The sequence below is a fragment of the Pangasianodon hypophthalmus genome, chromosome 18, assembly GCF_027358585.1.
Source record: "Pangasianodon hypophthalmus isolate fPanHyp1 chromosome 18, fPanHyp1.pri, whole genome shotgun sequence".
Taxonomy (NCBI): Eukaryota; Metazoa; Chordata; class Actinopteri; order Siluriformes; family Pangasiidae; genus Pangasianodon; species Pangasianodon hypophthalmus.
The window spans coordinates 12,694,123-12,712,591 of NC_069727.1; the positions used below are offsets into that span (position 1 = coordinate 12,694,123).

General features: G+C 39.6%; 1 protein-coding gene across 4 annotated transcripts in view; it reads left to right on the forward strand.

Moving 5' to 3' along the window:
• usp6nl (USP6 N-terminal like) overlaps positions 1 to 18,469 on the forward strand; it is a 65,839-nt gene that overhangs the window by 21,230 nt on the left and 26,140 nt on the right. Inside the window, exon 3 of one of the 4 annotated variants that reach the window (XM_034313024.2) lies at positions 11,348 to 11,444. The exons of 1 other annotated variant lie outside the window; for it this stretch is intronic. In XM_034313024.2, the coding sequence (XP_034168915.2) occupies positions 11,396 to 11,444 (49 nt within the window). In that variant the 5' untranslated portion in view covers positions 11,348 to 11,395. Of the gene's footprint in view, positions 1 to 3,117; positions 4,184 to 11,347; positions 11,445 to 18,469 lie in introns of those variants that run through there. 2 more of the 4 variants (XM_034313023.2, XM_034313022.2) reach the window with 2 other exon arrangements.

The window sequence follows — 18,469 nt, forward strand, 5'->3', positions numbered from 1 at the left end:
AACACTTGGTCGTCAATGTCTCATGTCTCACCAGACAGACACATTGATCTTGTCCTGGGTGTGTTTGACCTGTGTCAACACCAGATCCATGTCTCAGTAAAGAATGTTGACTCCTGCACTGGTTAAGATGAGCAGGTGATCTTCTTCATCTTCATCTTCATCATCATCCTCATTATCTTCCACTCCAGTTGTTGTTTTCTTTACTTCAACTCCAAAAAATGTTGTTGCGTTTAGTGGCTGGTAAGGCAAAGGATGATCTTAATGCGATAACCAGGAAGTAGTGAGTGGAAAATCTTCCAATTATTTGCTCTTATCAGTTGGACTGTGTTTCAAAGCAGTGCGTAGTGTTTGTATGGCCTTCAAACTCCTGTCTCAGAGCCGTGCTTTGGTGTGTGAGATTTACTCCACAGATATAGATTTGTTTTGTTTTTTTCTACCGTATGACCCAGTGTCATGGTGTTCAATACGTTGTCAGAGATTATTAATGAAAGCTGATATAATGATTTAAATAACTAATTAAATAATTAAAGGATTAATGTTTTTTAAATGTATTTTGTTATTATGGACACCAAAATACCTACTGTTTTTTTCTTTTTTTTTCTTTTTTTTCTATGAAGAGGCTGTGTTAGGATAAGACTAGCCGTATTTTAAGGTTCCTTATACCACAGCACTGTTGAATTCTGAAATCTGATTAGTCAGAAGGTGTTTATATTAATGCGCTTGTTCTAATACATTATCATTGCTGTAGTAACAGCTTACACTGTTATGTATATGGTGGATAATCCACATGGACCACCAGTTAAAAAGTGTTGATATGGTGAAGTTTTCTGTGAGGAGATGTTTATTTTGCATTTTTGGAAGGAGTCTCCGGTGTCAGTGCTTTGTAACAGTCAGACGTAAAGGAGACTCCTTTAAGTTTGCAGGGAAAGTGCAAACTGACCAGAAGACTTTAAACTATTGAACATCGAGAGAGAGAAAAAAAAGAGAGGCTGGTGAGGGAAAGACTGTTTATCGCTGCTTTAATGTAAGTGATAAGAGGAATTAATTTGTTTTGCAGACATTCCACAACATTAACTATAAACTGAATAAAAGTACAGTATAATGTTTTTTAATATATAAACTGATAGTGTTAGAATAAAACGCTGTTATATGAAATTGATCAACATTGTGTCACATCACTTCACTCAGTTATTAATTATTTTCCTATAACAGCCCCTATAACAGTTTTATTTCTTAATTATTTTGGACAAAATCATAGGAGCCTGTTGTATGTTATTAGATGTAGTAGATGCAGTGGCTTGCATAAGTATTCACACCCCTTGAACTGTTCCACATTTTACAGTGTTAAAACTGCATATAGTTTCAGACTTCTCTGGCTTTTACACAAAATATTTCATAATGTTGAAATGCAGGAAAATCAATCTAAGCCTCTTAGTTGCTTTTCTGGTTATTTCTCTGACTAATGTACTCCTTACCCCCTCACTGACTTTTGGTGGACGGCCTCCTGCAGAGCTGCAGATGTGCCGTATTCTTTTCACTTTTTAATAATGGGTGCTTTTTGGGATATTTTTATAAATAGACCCTGACTGCTACTTTAAGAACTTTTGTTAGGTCACTGGTATTCATGAGGCTTCAGGAACGGGTGTATTTTATTGAGATCATGCGACACTTTAATTGCACACAGATGTTCTCCATTCAACTAATTCCATGACTTCTGATGGCATCAGGACTAATTCAGGGGTTTTACAGCAAAGGGGGTGAATACTTATGCAATCAGAACGTTTTTTTATTTGTAAACAATTTTGCCAATGATATCGATTTTTCTCTTCTCTTCAATGTTACGGGTTATTTTGTGTAAACTGATGACATATAATCCTAATTAAGTCCATTTTAATTCCAGGTTATTACACGTTGCAAAATGGAAAAATGTTCAAGGGGGTGAATACTTATGCAAACCACTGTACTTGCAGGCGATCCTGGAAGTTAAAGAAATGTGGTGTATTGTAACCTGCGATAAAAGGTTAGGCAGATATTGTGATCAGTAGATGCCTGCTGGTAGCTGTTTAGGATTTGTTTATGGCAGAATATCATTAGATCCTTAAGAATAAAATCAAATCAGGAGCATAAGCAGTTGTTTCCGACTCATGCGGCTGCTCGGGATTTGCTTTGTGGCTTCGCTGCAATCGCATTGCAGTTACTGTGAGTGAGGAAGAGTTCAGTGTGGCTGTGGCAGTGTTTTATTAACACAGTGTGTAGAGGTGATGTCTTTAGTAAAGCCGTTTACTGAAGAAAGCAGCTGTGTAACGCAGGTTTATTTTTTTGGTGCAGTGGTGCAGGATGTTGTTTTGTACTGAGTCACACTGTGAGAGGAGGGGAATGAAGGCCATTAGAGTGAGATTGATTATAGCACATGGACTTACACACACACACACACACACACACACACACACACACACACACACACACAATCTACCTCTCTAACTTTACCTTTCAGTGTGACCAATTATCTTCAGGGACAGTGTGCTCTCATAAGTGTGTGTGTGTGTGTGTGAGAGAGAGAGAGAGAGAGAGAGAGATCCTTTTTTTCAATTATTCTGTATCTAGTTCCTTTATATCGTCCTTAATTTATGTACATCATTTGCAACTTTTTTTTTTTGTTTATTTTCATTTATTAGTATTTTATTTTGTCTTTTTATTTCTCCTGGTGTTTTGCATTATTTGCAATTTTTTGTACTTGCTTTGGCAGTGAAAACAGAGAGAGAGAAAGAGAGAGAGAAAGAGAGAGAGAAAGAGAGAGAGAGAGATTTTAAAATATGCGGAAGTAGGTCAGATATCCATCAAACTAATCATGAAATTCCATCTCTAATACTGACATACATCTGTTTATTGAAGGAGGTGAGAAAGAGAGAGAGATAAGAAGACAGAGTGGGGGGTGAGGAGTGAGAGAGAGAGCAACGGGGAGCTGTAGAAAGAGAGGGACGATCAGAAAGAAAGCACCTCATCCTTCTCTCTTTCTGTTTCCCCTTATGCCTCTTTCTTTCTCTCTCTCTGCCACCTTATCGTTTTCACTTTCTCTCTTTCCTCATTCTTGTCTGTCTTTATTTATTTATTTAAAGCCAAAAGGCATGGTGAAGTGAGTGAGATAGAAAAACAGGGAGAAAGAGAGGGATAAATAGAGGATGGGAATATAGAGGAGGGAGAGAATGGGATGAGGAGAGAGAGCACAGGGAAACTTGAAGCATTGCTCCATTTAGAAGAAAGGAGAGAGGAAGAGAAAGCAAGTGAGTGAGATATGATAGAGAGGTATAAGGAGAGGGAAAAGACAGATGGGGAGAGAGAGAGAAAGAGTGTGTGAATGAGATGAGAGAGAAGGGAATGAGGAGAAGAGATGGAGTGAGACAGGGTGAGTGAGTAAGATAAGAGAGAGAGAGAGAGAGAGAGAGAGAGGGAGGGAGAGGAAGAGAAGGAGCTGGTCTCAGGCTCGGAGCAGCAGTGTGCCGGGAGACATCAGAGCGCAGAGGACGGAGCGGTGCGAGGATGAAAGGATGGAGAGAATGGAGGGATAACGGAGCGTATGCGTGCTTTAGTGGTGAACTCAGCTGCAGCGCGCACTCGGGACGCAGGAGCTTTTCATCAAGCCCTGACTTGTTGCATCGTTAAAGCTGAACTGCTGCACAAATGGACTGGTTTATGATGAACTGCTGCTAATTGCCGCTAATTACTGGTCGCTAATCAGGCTGGAGGACTCGAGCGTGACCTGGAGACACTCATTCTTTTTGATTTTTATTGAAGTGTGACAGGATTCATGCGGGTGTGAACTTAATGAAGAGCTGATTTTTCTCTCAACGAGGATGTAATATTGGATGATACGAAGAAAAACCACTGACACTAAGGATTGGACTGTACATACGTGTGTGTGTGTGTGTGTGTGTGTGTGTGTGTGTGTGTGTGTGTGTGTGTGTGTGTGTGTGATGTGATGTCTCGGTCTTTGTATGATGGCAATGAGGCTCTCGGGGATCTACGGGCGACCTTTGTTCTGCCCATCCCAATGTGCCCTGCCTCTGCTGCTGACTCCGCCCCATATTCAGCCTTTGACTCCGCCTTCAGTTGACCATGCAGGTTCTTCAGATTGTCAAAGAGCTCGTGTCTCCTTCTCGACGCCGTGCCGGCTCCAGGTTTGCAGGTGTGTGTGTGTGTGTGTGTGCGTGTGCGCATATGTGTGTGTGTGTGTGTGTGTGTGTGTGTGTGTGTGTGTGTGTGTGCGCATCTTGTTAGCACCCTGTGTATTGAAGAATGCCTGTGTGTGTGTGTGTGTGTGTGTGTGTTTGCATGTGAGAGTGTGACAGAGAGCCTAACACTGGTGTTTTCCCTCGAAAGACACTTCATTTGTTACTGACTTTTGACAAGTTGTTTCACACGTGTTAACACGTAAAAGCTGCCAACACTTCAGACTTTATACTGCCATGTGTGATTCAGAGAGAAAGCAAGAGAGAGAGCGAGAGAGAGAGAGAGAGCGAGAGAGAGAAAGAGCGAGAGAGAGAAAGAGCAAGAGAGAGAAAGAGCAAGAGAGTGAGAGAGACAGAGAGAGTGAGAGAGTGAGAGAGAGAGAGAGAGAGAGAGAGAGGGGATGATTGTAGTAGGAGACAACTATATATGGACTAATCTCATGAGCTAGACTTGGATAGATGATGATGAACTGCCTTCTTTCACACAAAGAGGCCAGCTGACTAACAGTGAAAATGTCCAACCACTTCTTTTCCCGAGCATGTCGGCCGTGTGTGAATGATGTTTTGTTTAGCTGCTGAAACTACTCCAAATTAGCTGTAGGTGATGTGACAGAATACTGTATCACGTTTCTTATTTCTGCATGATATGTGACCCGGTCAAAAGGTTTGCTCACAGACTGCCAGCAGTACAATAGTGTTGCATAAAAACTGTTATAAATAGTAGTACATTTGTTTATTATTAATGAAGAAATTAATGATGTATTTTAAATATATATATATATATATATATATATATTACCAAAAGTATTCGGTCACCCATCCAAATGATCAGAATCAGGTGTCCTAATCACTTGGCCTGGCCACAGGTGTATAAAATCAAGCACTTAGGCATGCAGACTGTTTTTACAAACATTTGTGAAAGAATGGGCCGCTCTCAGGAGCTCAGTGAATTCCAGCGTGGAACTGTCATAGGATGCCACCTGTGCAACAAATCCAGTCGTGAAATTTCCTCGCTCCTAAATATTCCACAGTCAACTGTCAGCTTTATCATAACAAAATGGAAGAGTTTGGGAACAACAGCAACTCAGCCACGAAGTGGTAGGCCACGGAAACTGACGGAGAGGGGTCAGCGGATGCTGAAGCGCATAGTGCAAAGAGGTCGTCGACTTTCTTCACAGTCAGTTGCTACAGAGCTCCAAACTTCATGTGACCTTCAGATTAGCCCAAGTACAGTACGCAGAGAGCTTCATGGATTGGGTTTCCATGGCCGAGCAGCTGCATCCAAGCCACACATCACCAAGTGCAATGCAAAGCGTCAGATGCAGTGGTGTAAAGCACGCCGCCACTGGACTCTAGAGCAGTGGAGACGCGTTCTCTGGAGTGATGAATCACGCTTTTCCATCTGGCAATCTGATGGACGAGTCTGGGTTTGGAGGTTGCCAGGAGAACGGTACCTTTCGGACTGCATTGTGCCGAGTGTGAAATTTGGTGGAGGAGGAATTATGGTGTGGGGTTGTTTTTCAGGAGTTGGGCTTGGCCCCTTAGTTCCAGTGAAAGGAACTTTGAATGCTTCAGGATACCAAAACATTTTGGACAATTCCATGCTCCCAACCTTGTGGGAACAGTTTGGAGCGGGCCCCTTCCTCTTCCAACACGACTGTGCACCAGTGCACAAAGCAAGGTCCATAAAGACATGGATGACAGAGTCTGGTGTGGAGGAACTTGACTGGCCTGCACAGAGTCCTGACCTGAACCCGATAGAACACCTTTGGGATGAATTAGAGCGGAGACTGAGAGCCAGGCCTTCTCGACCAACATCAGTGTGTGACCTCACCAATGCGCTTTTGGAAGAATGGTCAAAAATTCCTATAAACACACTCCTCAACCTTGTGGACAGCCTTCCCAGAAGAGTTGAAGCTGTAATAGCTGCAAAAGGTGGACCGACATCATATTGAACCCTATGGGTTAGGAATGGGATGGCACTTAAGTTCATATGTGAGTCAAGGCAGGTGACCGAATACTTTTGGTAATATAGTGTATATATATATATATATATATATATATATATATATATATATATATATATATATATATATATTGCAAAAATAACATTTATTTATACTAATAAATAAAAATAATTAACCTGAAAAAGAAAAAAAAAAATGACAAAATAGTAAAAACTTTTAACATCACAGCAGTTGCTTCCAGTCAGTTTGTAATTATTAAAAAATTAAAAAGGTAATTTGAGCAATATAATGATTTCATTAAGATCAGATCAGATTTTTTTCATTTATTATTATAAAAGTCATTTATTTGCTGTTGTTTGCTTTAAAACATGAACAGTTAGGCCTGAAAGTCTCATGACTTGTGTTATGGAGACTTATTTTGATAATTTTTACTCGTTAGGGATAAATTTAAATAATTTTTAAATTTTAAATTTATATTCGGAATTTATATATTTCTGTAAAGTTGCTTGGTGATGATATCTGTTGTTAAAAGCGCTATCCAAATAAAATTGAATTGAATAATTTTCCATGTTTTTATGTATAAAATCATCTCGTTATCATTATAATTATCTATATATAACTCATCTCATTATACAGAAAAACATTTGGCCAAAAATGTTAAAGAGGATTGTTTATTTTAAAAAAAACCGAGCAGATTTTAACACTTTATGTGTATCTTTACTAAATGCTCTAGGACTGTTTATTTATGAATTATTAATATTAGTAAATATTTACCACTTCTGTCATTACCGAAACATAAAAGCTTATTTCAAAGGAGTTTTGAACCTCTGTTGATTGGTTTGTCCTGTCATTTCTGCTTCTTGAAAAGCCTCCTGCAGTTGGACATCAATACAGTTTGAAAGAAACACACACACACACACACACACACACACACACATACACACACACACACACACACACACATACCAACCTTAAGTCATTAGGTGCAGGTTTTTCGTTTGTGGGAGATCCTGTGACATTTTTTTGGTGTGAACTGAGGTGATGGTGTCGCTTTATTAAACCATTTGGCTGCTTTTCACCTCACTGTCTTACTGTCTGTCCTCTCTCTCTCTCTCTGTCTGTCCTCTCGCTCTCTCTCTCTCTCTCTCTCTCTCTCTGTCTCTCTCTCTCTCTCTGTCTCTCTCTCTCTCTTTCTGTCTGTCCTCTCTCTCTGTCTGTCCTCTCTCTCTCTGTCTGTCCTCTCTCTCTTTCTGTCCTCTCTCTCTTTCTGTACTCTCTCTCTCTCTCTGTCTGTCCTCTCTCTCACTCTCTCTGTCCTCTCTCTCACTCTCTCTGTCTGTCCTCTCTCTCACTTTGTCTGTCCTCTCTCTCTCTCTGTCTGTCCCCTCTCTCTGTCTGTCCTCTCTCTCTGTCTGTACTCTCTCTCTCTCTCTCTCTCTTTCTGTCCTCTCTCTCTTTCTGTACTCTCTCTCTGTCCTCTCTCTCTGTCTGTCCTCTCTCTCTCTCTCTCTCTCTCTCTCTCTCTCTCTACTCTCTCTGTGTGTGTGTGTCTGTCCTCTCTCCCTGTCTGTCCTCTCTCTCTGTCCTCTCTCTCTCTCTCTCTCTCTGTCTGTCCTCTCTCTCTGTCTGTCCTCTCTCTCTGTCTGTCCTCTCTCTCTCTCTCTCTCTCTCTCTGTGTCTGTCCTCTCTCTCTGTCTGTCCTCTCTCTCTCTCTCTCTCTCTCTGTCTGTCCTCTCTCTCTCTCTACTCTCTCTCTCTGTGTGTGTCTGTCCTCTCTCTCTCTCTGTCTGTACTCTCTCTCTCTCTCTGTGTCTGTCCTCTCTCTCTCTGTCTGTCCCCTCTCTCTCTCTCTCTCTCTCTCTGTGTCTGTTCTCTCTCTCTCTCTTTTCCATGTCGTCGTTTATGTTTTCTTATTTCAGTTGTGAAGTTTGGCCAGTGTGGAGACCTACAGCACGCTCTATTACACATGTAGGCCTCTGGTCAGGGAAATGCTAAACAAAACCCTACAGACGCTGTCATGAAACATTTAGTGTGTGACGGCGGCGTGGAGCTCCCACAGAGTGTGTAACGAGCACACGGGTCAACATGTCACTGCAGCTGGAGGGAGGGAGGGAGAAAGTAAGGTGGAATGGGAAATATAGAAAGAAAGAAGGAAAGAAAGACGGAAGTAAGGAGGGAAGGAAAGATAGAAAGAAAGCTGGTAGGAAGGAATAAAAGATGGAAAGAAAGATGGAATAAAAATTGGAAAGAAAAGTGGAAAGAGAATGAAAGATGGGAAGACAGGGAGCTACAGAGAAAGAAAGAAAAAAGAAACAAATTTGGGGGAAATAGAAGGAAGAAAAGATGGAAAGAAAGATGGGAGGAAGGAAAAAAGATGCAAAGATGGAAAAAAGATGGAATGATGGAATGAAAGACAGGGTGAATAAAAGATGGAAAGAAAGGAGAAAAGAAAGAAAAATATTAAAAGAAAGAAAGAAATATTAGAGAGAAAGAACGACAAAGAAATATTAGAGAGAAAGAAAGAACAGCAGTGTTGTTCTCTGGACAGCGTGATAATGTGAGCACGTGTGAGAGTAAATTATTCATCCGCGTCTCTCCCTCTCTCATTCAGCAAGTCGCACCAGTCTGAGGGAGCTTTGGGCTTTGTTCCAATACTGTGTTTGAAGTGCCCTAGTCAAGTTCCCGTCACTGGTTTGTTTTCACTGGGGGAATTCCCTTTGCCTCCCAATACTTGACCTGTTCAGGGAAGTTTGGAGGCCTGAGGGATCTAGTCAACAAGAGTAGAAATTTCCCAGAAGTCACTGCTGTGTAACATGGTTTTATATTCAAACTAGCCAAAATGGCAGACAATAAAATAAATAAACAACAACAGCAACATGTCTCATATTACTCACCTACAGAAAGGTAATTAGCAAACCAGACTTTTTTTTTTTTTTTTAATATAAAGTGTCTTCATTGTTCTTGGGCAGAAATGCGTTTCATGTTAGAGCCTCCTCTTTTTGTGTTGCGAGTTTCCCCTCATGTGTGTTCGTCTTCACTGTCACTGCAGATGATGTTAGAAATACATATATTTTGCAGCTTTGTCCAGAAATAAGAACACTTTTAAGATGATAATTTTATGCTTTACACCACAGCACTGTGGAATACTCAAATCTGATTGGTCAGAAGCTTTCATTAATTTCCTGTAACAGCAGCACTGACAGTAGAGCCGGCTGTAATGCAAATCACAGCTGTGTATTAATGAATTAATGAGCTATTTGGTTGTATTAAGTAACAGCACGGTCTGTAGTGTGTTATTCTGCTTATACGCAGCGATTTTCCAACGATTACAATGTTTCATTTATTAATGAACGACACGTTGCACATTTTAACGGTTTATAGTTAAATTTAATGTTGTGGAACATCCCAGAGTCAGGTTAGTTCCTGTTCACACCTACATTATAGCTGCGATAAACAGTCATTCCTTCATCAGTCTCTCTCTCTCTCCCCTCTCTCTCTCTCTCTCTCTCTCTCTCTCTCTCTCTCTCTCTCTCTCTCACACACACACACACACACACACACACACACACACACACACACACACGCACGCACGCACGCACGCACGCACACACGCACGCACACACAGAGCACAGCACAGGTGAGAAAACCAAGAAATCAGAGGAACGAGAACGCGGAGTGCTTACAACTCAGACTTCTTCCATAAATATTCAATAAATGCCTCCGAACAGAAAACTTCATCAACGATTATAAGAATTATGTTGTTAAACAACAACCCGTTTTTTAAATCCGTTTATTATTCGTGTTAGATTATGTGGAACATTCGCTGTACAAATCCCTGCGTATGAGCTGTTACTACAGAAACAATAACATAAGAACGAGCGCATTAATTTTAATGCTCATGTTGCAGGTGGAACTACCTGTGCTTTTATACGAAATACCATATATCATTCGGTATACCGTCCGACCAATCAGATTTCACCATTCAAACTGCAATAAAAATGTGCTGTTATTTAACCATGTTGTTAATTGTTGATGAAGTTCTTTTGTTTTTGTTTTTGTAAGTAGACGACGTTGATTAACATTTATAGAAGGAGTCTCCAGCGGCGGTTCCACTTTCGGTTTCTCGGAGCATGACAAGCTGCATTTTTTTTGTCTTATAAGCTGCGAGAGAGAAAAAAGAGAACGATTGTTTATAGGTGTTATAATGTACGTGAAAACTGGAACTAACTTGTTTAATAGACGTCCCACACCACAAAATGTGACTATAAGTGGATAAAAACTACAATGAGTCATTCTTTCTTTAATAAAAATGTATATATAATCATTGGCAGTAGTTGCTGCAGTATAGAAGGAATAAAACACAACCCTGTCGTTGATTATTTTTTTTATAACAGTATACTCAGTCATGATTTATTCCTTATTTAGGCTTAACTTACTATGACTGTAGAAAAAAAAAGAAGACTCCTGTTGAAGATATTGTCTGTGAAGCCGGTTGTCAAATCACTTACTTTCAATTTCTAGTTGAACCATGTCTAGAGGGAGAAGAGGGTTATGGTGGGAAAACACAGTCTGAGTAACTTTTTTTTTTTTCTTTTTCGTGGATTTATATGTTCAGGTCTAACTTAAAGTCAGAGACCGTCTGAGTGTGCTGCAGATGTGTGTGTGTGCTGTCAGAGGTAGGTGTGTGATGGAAGCAGTTGTTTGTTGTGGAGGTTGGTATGTAGTTTGTTTGTATGTGTGCACTATTAGGCTGGTATGTCTGTGTGTGTGTGCGTGTGTGTGTGTGTGTGTGTGTGTGTGTGTGTGTGTGAGAGAGAGAGACTCAGGCTGGTATGTAGTGTGTGGGTCTGTACACTGACGTGTCTCTGAAGTCAACAAACAGTGGCATTGTTGGAGTGTCTCCCTGTTAGTCTTCTTTTCTTCACTCTCTCTCACTGTCTTCTCCAGTTTCTTTCTTTTTCCCTTCTTCTCCACTGTTCTGTTGTTTTGGGAAATTATGGGAATTGTGCCTTTTTTTTTTTTTTTTTTTTTTTTTGTAAAAAGCCTCATTTTGTAGGCTGAAGAGAAAGATGACACTGTTAAGGACAGTATGAACAGTATGTCAGGTTGATTACTGTGACTGTGTGTGTGTGTGTGTGTGTGTGTGTGTGAAAGAGGGAGAAAAAGAGAAAGAGAGAGAGAGAGAGAGAGAAACCCTTGCAGATGGAAAGGCAGAGCTTTACTAAGGAGATACAGCAAGAATGGGAGCAAGGTAAGAGATGATGTCATCATTCACCTTGTTTAAAGATCTTGTGACATCACAGTGAAGTCCATAATTAGGATTTCTCAGTTTGACAGATACCATAATAGGGATGAACAGTAATCTTCTGAAAGTAAATATGTAATTCATGAACACTTCAATGAATTTGATTATACACTCAATTTCCACTTTATTAGGAACACGTGTAGCAGCTGCCCATTCATGTATTTTTCCAATCATGTGGCAGCAGCTGAATGTGTAAAATCAAGCAGATGCAGGTCAAGAGCTTCATTTAATGTTCACGTACACTATCAGAAGAAGGACAAAATGTGATTGATCTCCTGGGATTTTCTCACAACGCATCTTGTTGATGAGGGAGGTCAGAGGAGAATGTTGCAGGTGGAACTACCTGTGCTTTTATACGAATTACCATATATCATTCAGTATACCGTCCGACCAATCAGATTTCACCATTCAAACTGCAATAAAAATGTGCTGTTATTTAACCGTGATGTTAATTGTTGAAGTTTTTTTTTTTCTTTTTTTTTGTAAGTAGACGACGTTGATTAACATTTATAGAAGGAGTCTCCAGTGGCGGTTCCACTTTCGGTTTCTCCGAGCATGACAAGCTGCATTTTTTTTGTCTTATAAGCCGCAAGAGAGAAAAAAGAGAATGATTGTTTATAGGTGTTATAATGTTATAATGAGAATGGTCTGATCCGGTTGAGCGGAGGGAAGGCTAGAGTAACTTAAATAACCACTCGTTACAACCGTGGTGAGCAGAAAAGCATCTCAGAATGCAAAACACTATAAACCTTGAGGTAGATGGACTACAACAGAAGAAGACCACATTAGGATCCAGTCTTTTCAGCCAGGAACAGGATCTCCTGCTGTCCAATTTTGGTGAAATACTAAAAAAAATTGCTAAGGGCTTTTCCATTGAGCTCTTTCAATATGAATTTGCAAAAGCAATTTTAAAAATTCAAATTAAAAAACCTGAACAGAAAATATATTGCAAAAAAAATATTTTGCCAAGGTGGAAAATTTAGTCTCAGTAAAGATGAAATTCGAAAAAAGAGTGATGGAAACAGGATTTGTCGAAGAACTGATGATTTTAGGGATAGAAGTCACATGTTTCAGCATTATATCTAAACATAAACATGACCACGGAGGACACATGACTGGGATAATGTGGTTACTGAAAAGAAATGAACAAAGGAACGAACAATCAAACGTCAAATCTAACCATTATACTGCAAAAACTACACGAGCAACCCAAAGTTAGTGGATTTTCATGTTCTTGGAAATAATAAACTGTAAAATAAAAAAGGAATGCCTTCAGAGAACAGTTCAGACTTCTTGGGGACTTTACTGAATAAGAGAAAAATGTCTGGACCCACAAATGTTGAAAGAGTTCTATGCTGTGAACGCTGGAGCACCGTCACCTCAGCTTTCATCATGCTTTATGATATTAAAAAAAAAATCTTCCTATGTGTTTACTTGTTCATGTCTAACTAGACAGCAATAATGTCCTAAGGCTTAACTAGCTAAGCAGCATCCAAAATGTGTACAGAAGTAGTGGTGATAGTTTGTCCAAGATTATACAAAATGCTGTGATATTCTTCACAATATTAAAATCATTTAGTGACACATTATGCACTAAGCAGTTAGCATGTTTGCCTCGCACCTCCGGGGTTGTGGGTTCGATTCCCGCCTCCGCCCTGTGTGTGCGTGGAGTTTGCATCTTCTCCCCTGTTTCTGGGGTTTCCTCTGGGTACTCCGCTTTCCTCCTGCAGTCCAAAGACATGCGTTGTAGGCTGATTGGCATCTCTAAATTGTCCATAGTGTGTGTGAATGGGTGTGTGTGATTGTGCCCTGTGATGGGTTGGCTCCGCCTTGTGCCCTGAGTGCCGTGGGATAGGCTCCAGGCTCCCCGCAACGCTGTGTAAGATAAGCGGTACAGAAAGTGGATGGATAGCTGGTGTATTTTTACGTACTTGTGTCTATGTGTGATGTGACGCAATCTGTCTTTATGACTGCGATTTATAACATTTATGAACACATCTGTGACTGAACAATGAAACTGAACAGCAGTTCATCCTTCATCTCTCCTCTGTCTCCTCTTTTCTTTCGTGCCTCTCCATCATGTATGAAATGAAAGAGGGAGCAGAAAACAAATGGAAGGAAATAAATGAGAATCCAATCATGCTTTTTATTAGATTGCATGCCGGGGATGGTGGATTATGTGGAGAGAGGGAGAGGCAGTGAGGGACAGAGACAGAAGGGCATGAAGGTGACCATGATTGAGACAAAGATGATGACAGTAGAAATGTGAAGCAGATAAACGAGAGGCGAGAAACGAATCTGTCTGCCAAGGAGGCTGGATGAGAAAGAGAGAGAGAGAGAGAGAGAGAGAGAGAGAGATAGATGGATAGAGATAGAAATGAAGACAATGAGAGGCGGAGAGAAGGAAGCGTGTCAAGAAGGGGATGATTGAGCGCCTGCAGATTTGACAAGTGAAAGAAAGGAGACAACGAGTCTTTCTGATAGCTGCGTGTCATCGCACATCAGTGTGGTTGTGTGTATGTGTGAGTTATTCTCCTGGGTTAAACCTCATAGCTCAAACACTGTCTGAACTGAAATGTCGTTGGAAGGAAAAGTGCTTTTCACATATTCTTATCAGCCTCCTGTCTTCGCCAAGAACTGAAATAAAGATGTCCAATTCGGTTCCTGTCAAACCTCCATGAAAATATTTTAAAAATGAAATTTGCTCAGGAAAAATGAGCAAATATTCATACAGGCAAGTTTTGACTCCCAACTGCAAATAAAAAAACTGATCATTTTGCCTGCCGTGTGCAATCAGAAAGTTAGGGTGGAATTGTTCAGGGACTCATCTGCTTTCTACAGCCGCGAATATTGTTCAAGAGATTTCCACGTCCCTGCCAAAGCAATCGACAAGCAGCAGAATTGATGTTTATGACCATGAGCATTCGAGCGTAAATTTTCTAAAAGCCATTTTAATTAAAAAAAAATCAATGCATCTGGTTTGCTGACATTAGTAAGAATAACAATATCTAAGCCAACTTGTATTGTGCATTATTTACCTGGCATGTCAATAGTGGACATCTTGGCATTCTTACTGGCATTCTTATTGAACCCTTATTGAACTCTTATTTAACCCTTTAATCTCTTGGATTATTATTTATTTCTTCATTCATCAAAAAAAAAAAAAAAAAAGTAACTACTTGGAATGAGTTAATACAGTGAAACTAATAAGAAGGATTCACTGATGCTCAAGAAGGCAACACGATACATTAAGAGCCAGGGGGTGTAAACTTTTGAACAGAATGATTGGTGTAAATTGTTATTTTATTTAAAAATCTTATTTTTTTCATTTAGTACTGCCCTTCAGAAGCTACATAAGATATTTACATGTTTTATTTATATATATATATATATATATATATATATATATATATATATATATATATATATATATATATATATATATATATATTGTGACCCCAACTGTTTTTTACAAACAACCTGTTTAAAAAAAAAAAAAAAAAACATATTAATGCCACTGTTTAAATGTATTTTTGGCTGTTTATTGGAGTCTGAATTTTCCAGCCATAGAACATATTAAAATTATCATTTGATTCCAGTTGACATTATTTACAGGCATAATAACTTTGATATTAGTTGGTTGTAGTTTCCACCACTGTAATTACAATAATAATATTATTAATAAGAAGAAGAATATAAATCACAGACCCCCTCTTTGAGGACTGTGGCTGTAGAGAATGACGTCTGTGGTCCTTTTTGTTCAGCGTGGAAGAAATTGTCATTATCTCTATCTATAATGTTAAAGAAGCAGAACCACCATCTTACACACAGTTTTATTAGTCTAGTTTATTCACTCATTTGTTAGAAAGTTGAAAACCGTGGCATTCTGAGGGAATACTAACATATTTACAGCCAAACAGACACTTGTGTAGTGTTTAAGAGTTAGCAAGAGGCTAACAGTTAACATGATGCTGGTTGCTATGTTGGCTTCCATTTATTGTTAGCTATGTTAGCATGTGAGACAAATCAAGATCAAGCTCTGTCTTTGTGTGTGTGTGTGTGTGTGTGTGTGTGTGTGTTGGAGATATTGGTGATGAAGACACATTGCTCTGTGTGTGTTTGTCAGACAGACACTTGTGTAGCAAGAGGCTAACAGTTAAACTGATTCAGATTGCTATGTTGACTTTTATTTATCGTTAGCCAGGTTAGCATGCATCAAGCTCTGTCTTTAGTGTGTGTGTGTGTGTGTGTGTGTGTGTGTGTGTGTGTTTGTGTTGGAGATATTGGTAGTGAGGACACACATTGCTGTCTGATTCAAGATAAAATTAGAAGTAGCCCAAATTCTAAAAGCGTTGGTTAAAATAGCTTGAGAAAGTCTCACAGTCTGACTCCCTTCTGAGCTGGATGTATGCTTTTTTTGTTAACTTGTGTCAGATAGTGTTGGTCTGTTTGTGTGTGTGTGTGAGTGTGTGTGTGTGTGTGTGTGTGTATTAGAACAGTGTGAGTGAAATCTGGGCAGCTCTCAAGGCCGAGTGGCAGCGCGAACAAAAGGAGCTCAGTTCTCACTCAGGCTCTACATCTCAGAACTCCCATCTCTCCATCTCTCCATCTCTCTTCAGTTTCTCTAGCTGTACTGAAAGACTTAATGAGTCTGATCCTATATTAACCAACGAGCATTTTTGTTTGATAATTCTTTCATGTGTGATTCTTTATAATAATATAATTCTTTCTGAAAGATAATTCTCTCTGTGTTAGGCATCTGTCAAAAATCTGTTATACGAAAGTACATACTTTAATGAATACTGAGAGAACAGTCAGGGGTTGGATGGTTCAAATGTCCACAAACATCGCAGTCTGTGGAGGAGATGTCTGTGTAGCTAGCATTTTTTTTTAGCGTTGGGAGGTTCAGTAAATGTTTTCCTATTTGAAGGGCAGCATAAAAGCTCAATCATATCAAGTAGGGGAATTCAGAAGGATGGGAAAGCTTCCTATTATCCTGACTTGAGTGCATTGACACGTTGCCATGTTGTTCACTAAATAAAAAAGTGATTGTAGTTTTACAATTATATAAGCTAGCCTGAGCATATACAGTGATTGGAAATAAGTATTCAGACACTTTTCTTTTTGTTATTTAATATAGTTCCAGTCCATATATCTACTTCAGATTTATACACACAATGTCCTTAACTTTGTGCTTATAAATATGAACCAAAAAGGGTGTATTTATTGCCATAAACAAAGATAATCTATGTGGCCAAAAGTATGTGAACACATGACCATCACATCCATATGTGCTTGTTTTCATTCATTTCAAAACCATGGGCATTAATGTAGTGTTGGTTCCTCCTTTGCTGCTGTAACAGCCTCCACTCTCCTGGGAAGGATTTCCACTAGAGTTTGGAGTGTGGCTGTGGGGATTTGTGCTCATTAAGCTGCAAGAGCATTAGTGAGATCAGGCACTGATGTTGGGTGAGGAGGTCTGGGGTGCAGTCAGTGTTACAGTTCATTCCAAGGGTGTTCTGTGGGGTTGAGGTCAAGTTCTCCCAAACCAACCTTGGTAAACCATCACTTTATGGACTTTGCTTTGTGCACAGCCGCATTGTCATGCTGGAACAGGTTTGGGCCTCTTAGTTCTAGTGATCTTCCAACTTTGTGGCATCAGTTTGGGGGAGAACCACATTTGGGTGTGATTGTCATGTGTCCATGTATGTTTGTCCATATAGTGTATGTTTAAAAAAAAAAAAAAAAGAGACATTGATAATGAAAAAGTAATCAGACAACACAAATGACCAACATTAGTACTTTGTTGCAAAGCTGTTGGTTGTCTAAGGTAAGAAGCAATTAGGTTTTTTGCAGGATCATGATTTTAGCCTGTTCCTTTTGGTTGAATTTCATTATTTCTCAAAGTTTGTGAGGTCCCTCTGATAGACTCACTCAGAATTTCAAAATCCCATAATTTCCCAAAATCCCAGAAGCAGTATAATGATGCTCTGACCTCCGTACTTCACTGTGCGTATGGAGTTCTTGGGGTCATAAGTGCAGACATTCTTTCACCAAACATGAGCTGAATTATTGCCCAAGAGTTGTATTTTTTGCTTCATCTGACCAGAGTATACTGTTCTAAGAGTACTGATTTGTAAATGCTTTTAGATGTGCATCGTTTTGAGTGGGGTGTAGTAATGATGATTGCGGTGCAGCTCAGTGTTTATTGTTTTCTGTGTAACTGTTGTTCTGAAACTATTTTTGAGTGACCACTGACTTCTCTCATTTCCTTATCATTAGTCTGAGAACATGTTGTAAATCTGTCCAGGGACGATTAATTGTTGGTCCGTGAACTTTCCATTAAACATTAGCACATCTCATCCTAATCTTTTACAGAGCTGAAGCAATTTATCAGTGGTAATTCCATTATAAACTGAAATGAAGTCTGAAATTCTCAAAAATCTTAAGACATTTGTTTGACATATGACATGTTTTTGTTATCGGTTGCCTCAACTGGGTTTGGTCAAATCTAGTACAGAAAATTTGTGGCTGTTGGAAAGTTTAACGATAATCAGATCATTTTTTTTGGTAAGTTAGTCATCAATATAGTCAGCGTGTCACATCCTGGTTTATTTTGTAATAAAGACTGACTAGCAGCACATTATCCTTTATGTATCTTAAAGGCATAGCAAATATTTTGACTGCAAGTGTGCATGCAGGCACTGAAAACAGCCCTTGTGTATTTCGTAATCCAATAATACCGTCCTTGCGGGATTTGAGGGCAGTGTAATGCTGTGCATGAGGAAGCAGTGGCAGTGTGATCTGAGCTCACTCATTAGTTTAACTCGATTACACTGGAGCCAGAAAAGTGAATCACGTTGCTGCACTGGACCTGGAGTTCATTATGTGGTTCTGGCTTTGGAAAAGACACCAGTACACACTGTTCTGCAAAGCCACACTGGATCATTAAAGCCTTGCACATAACACCC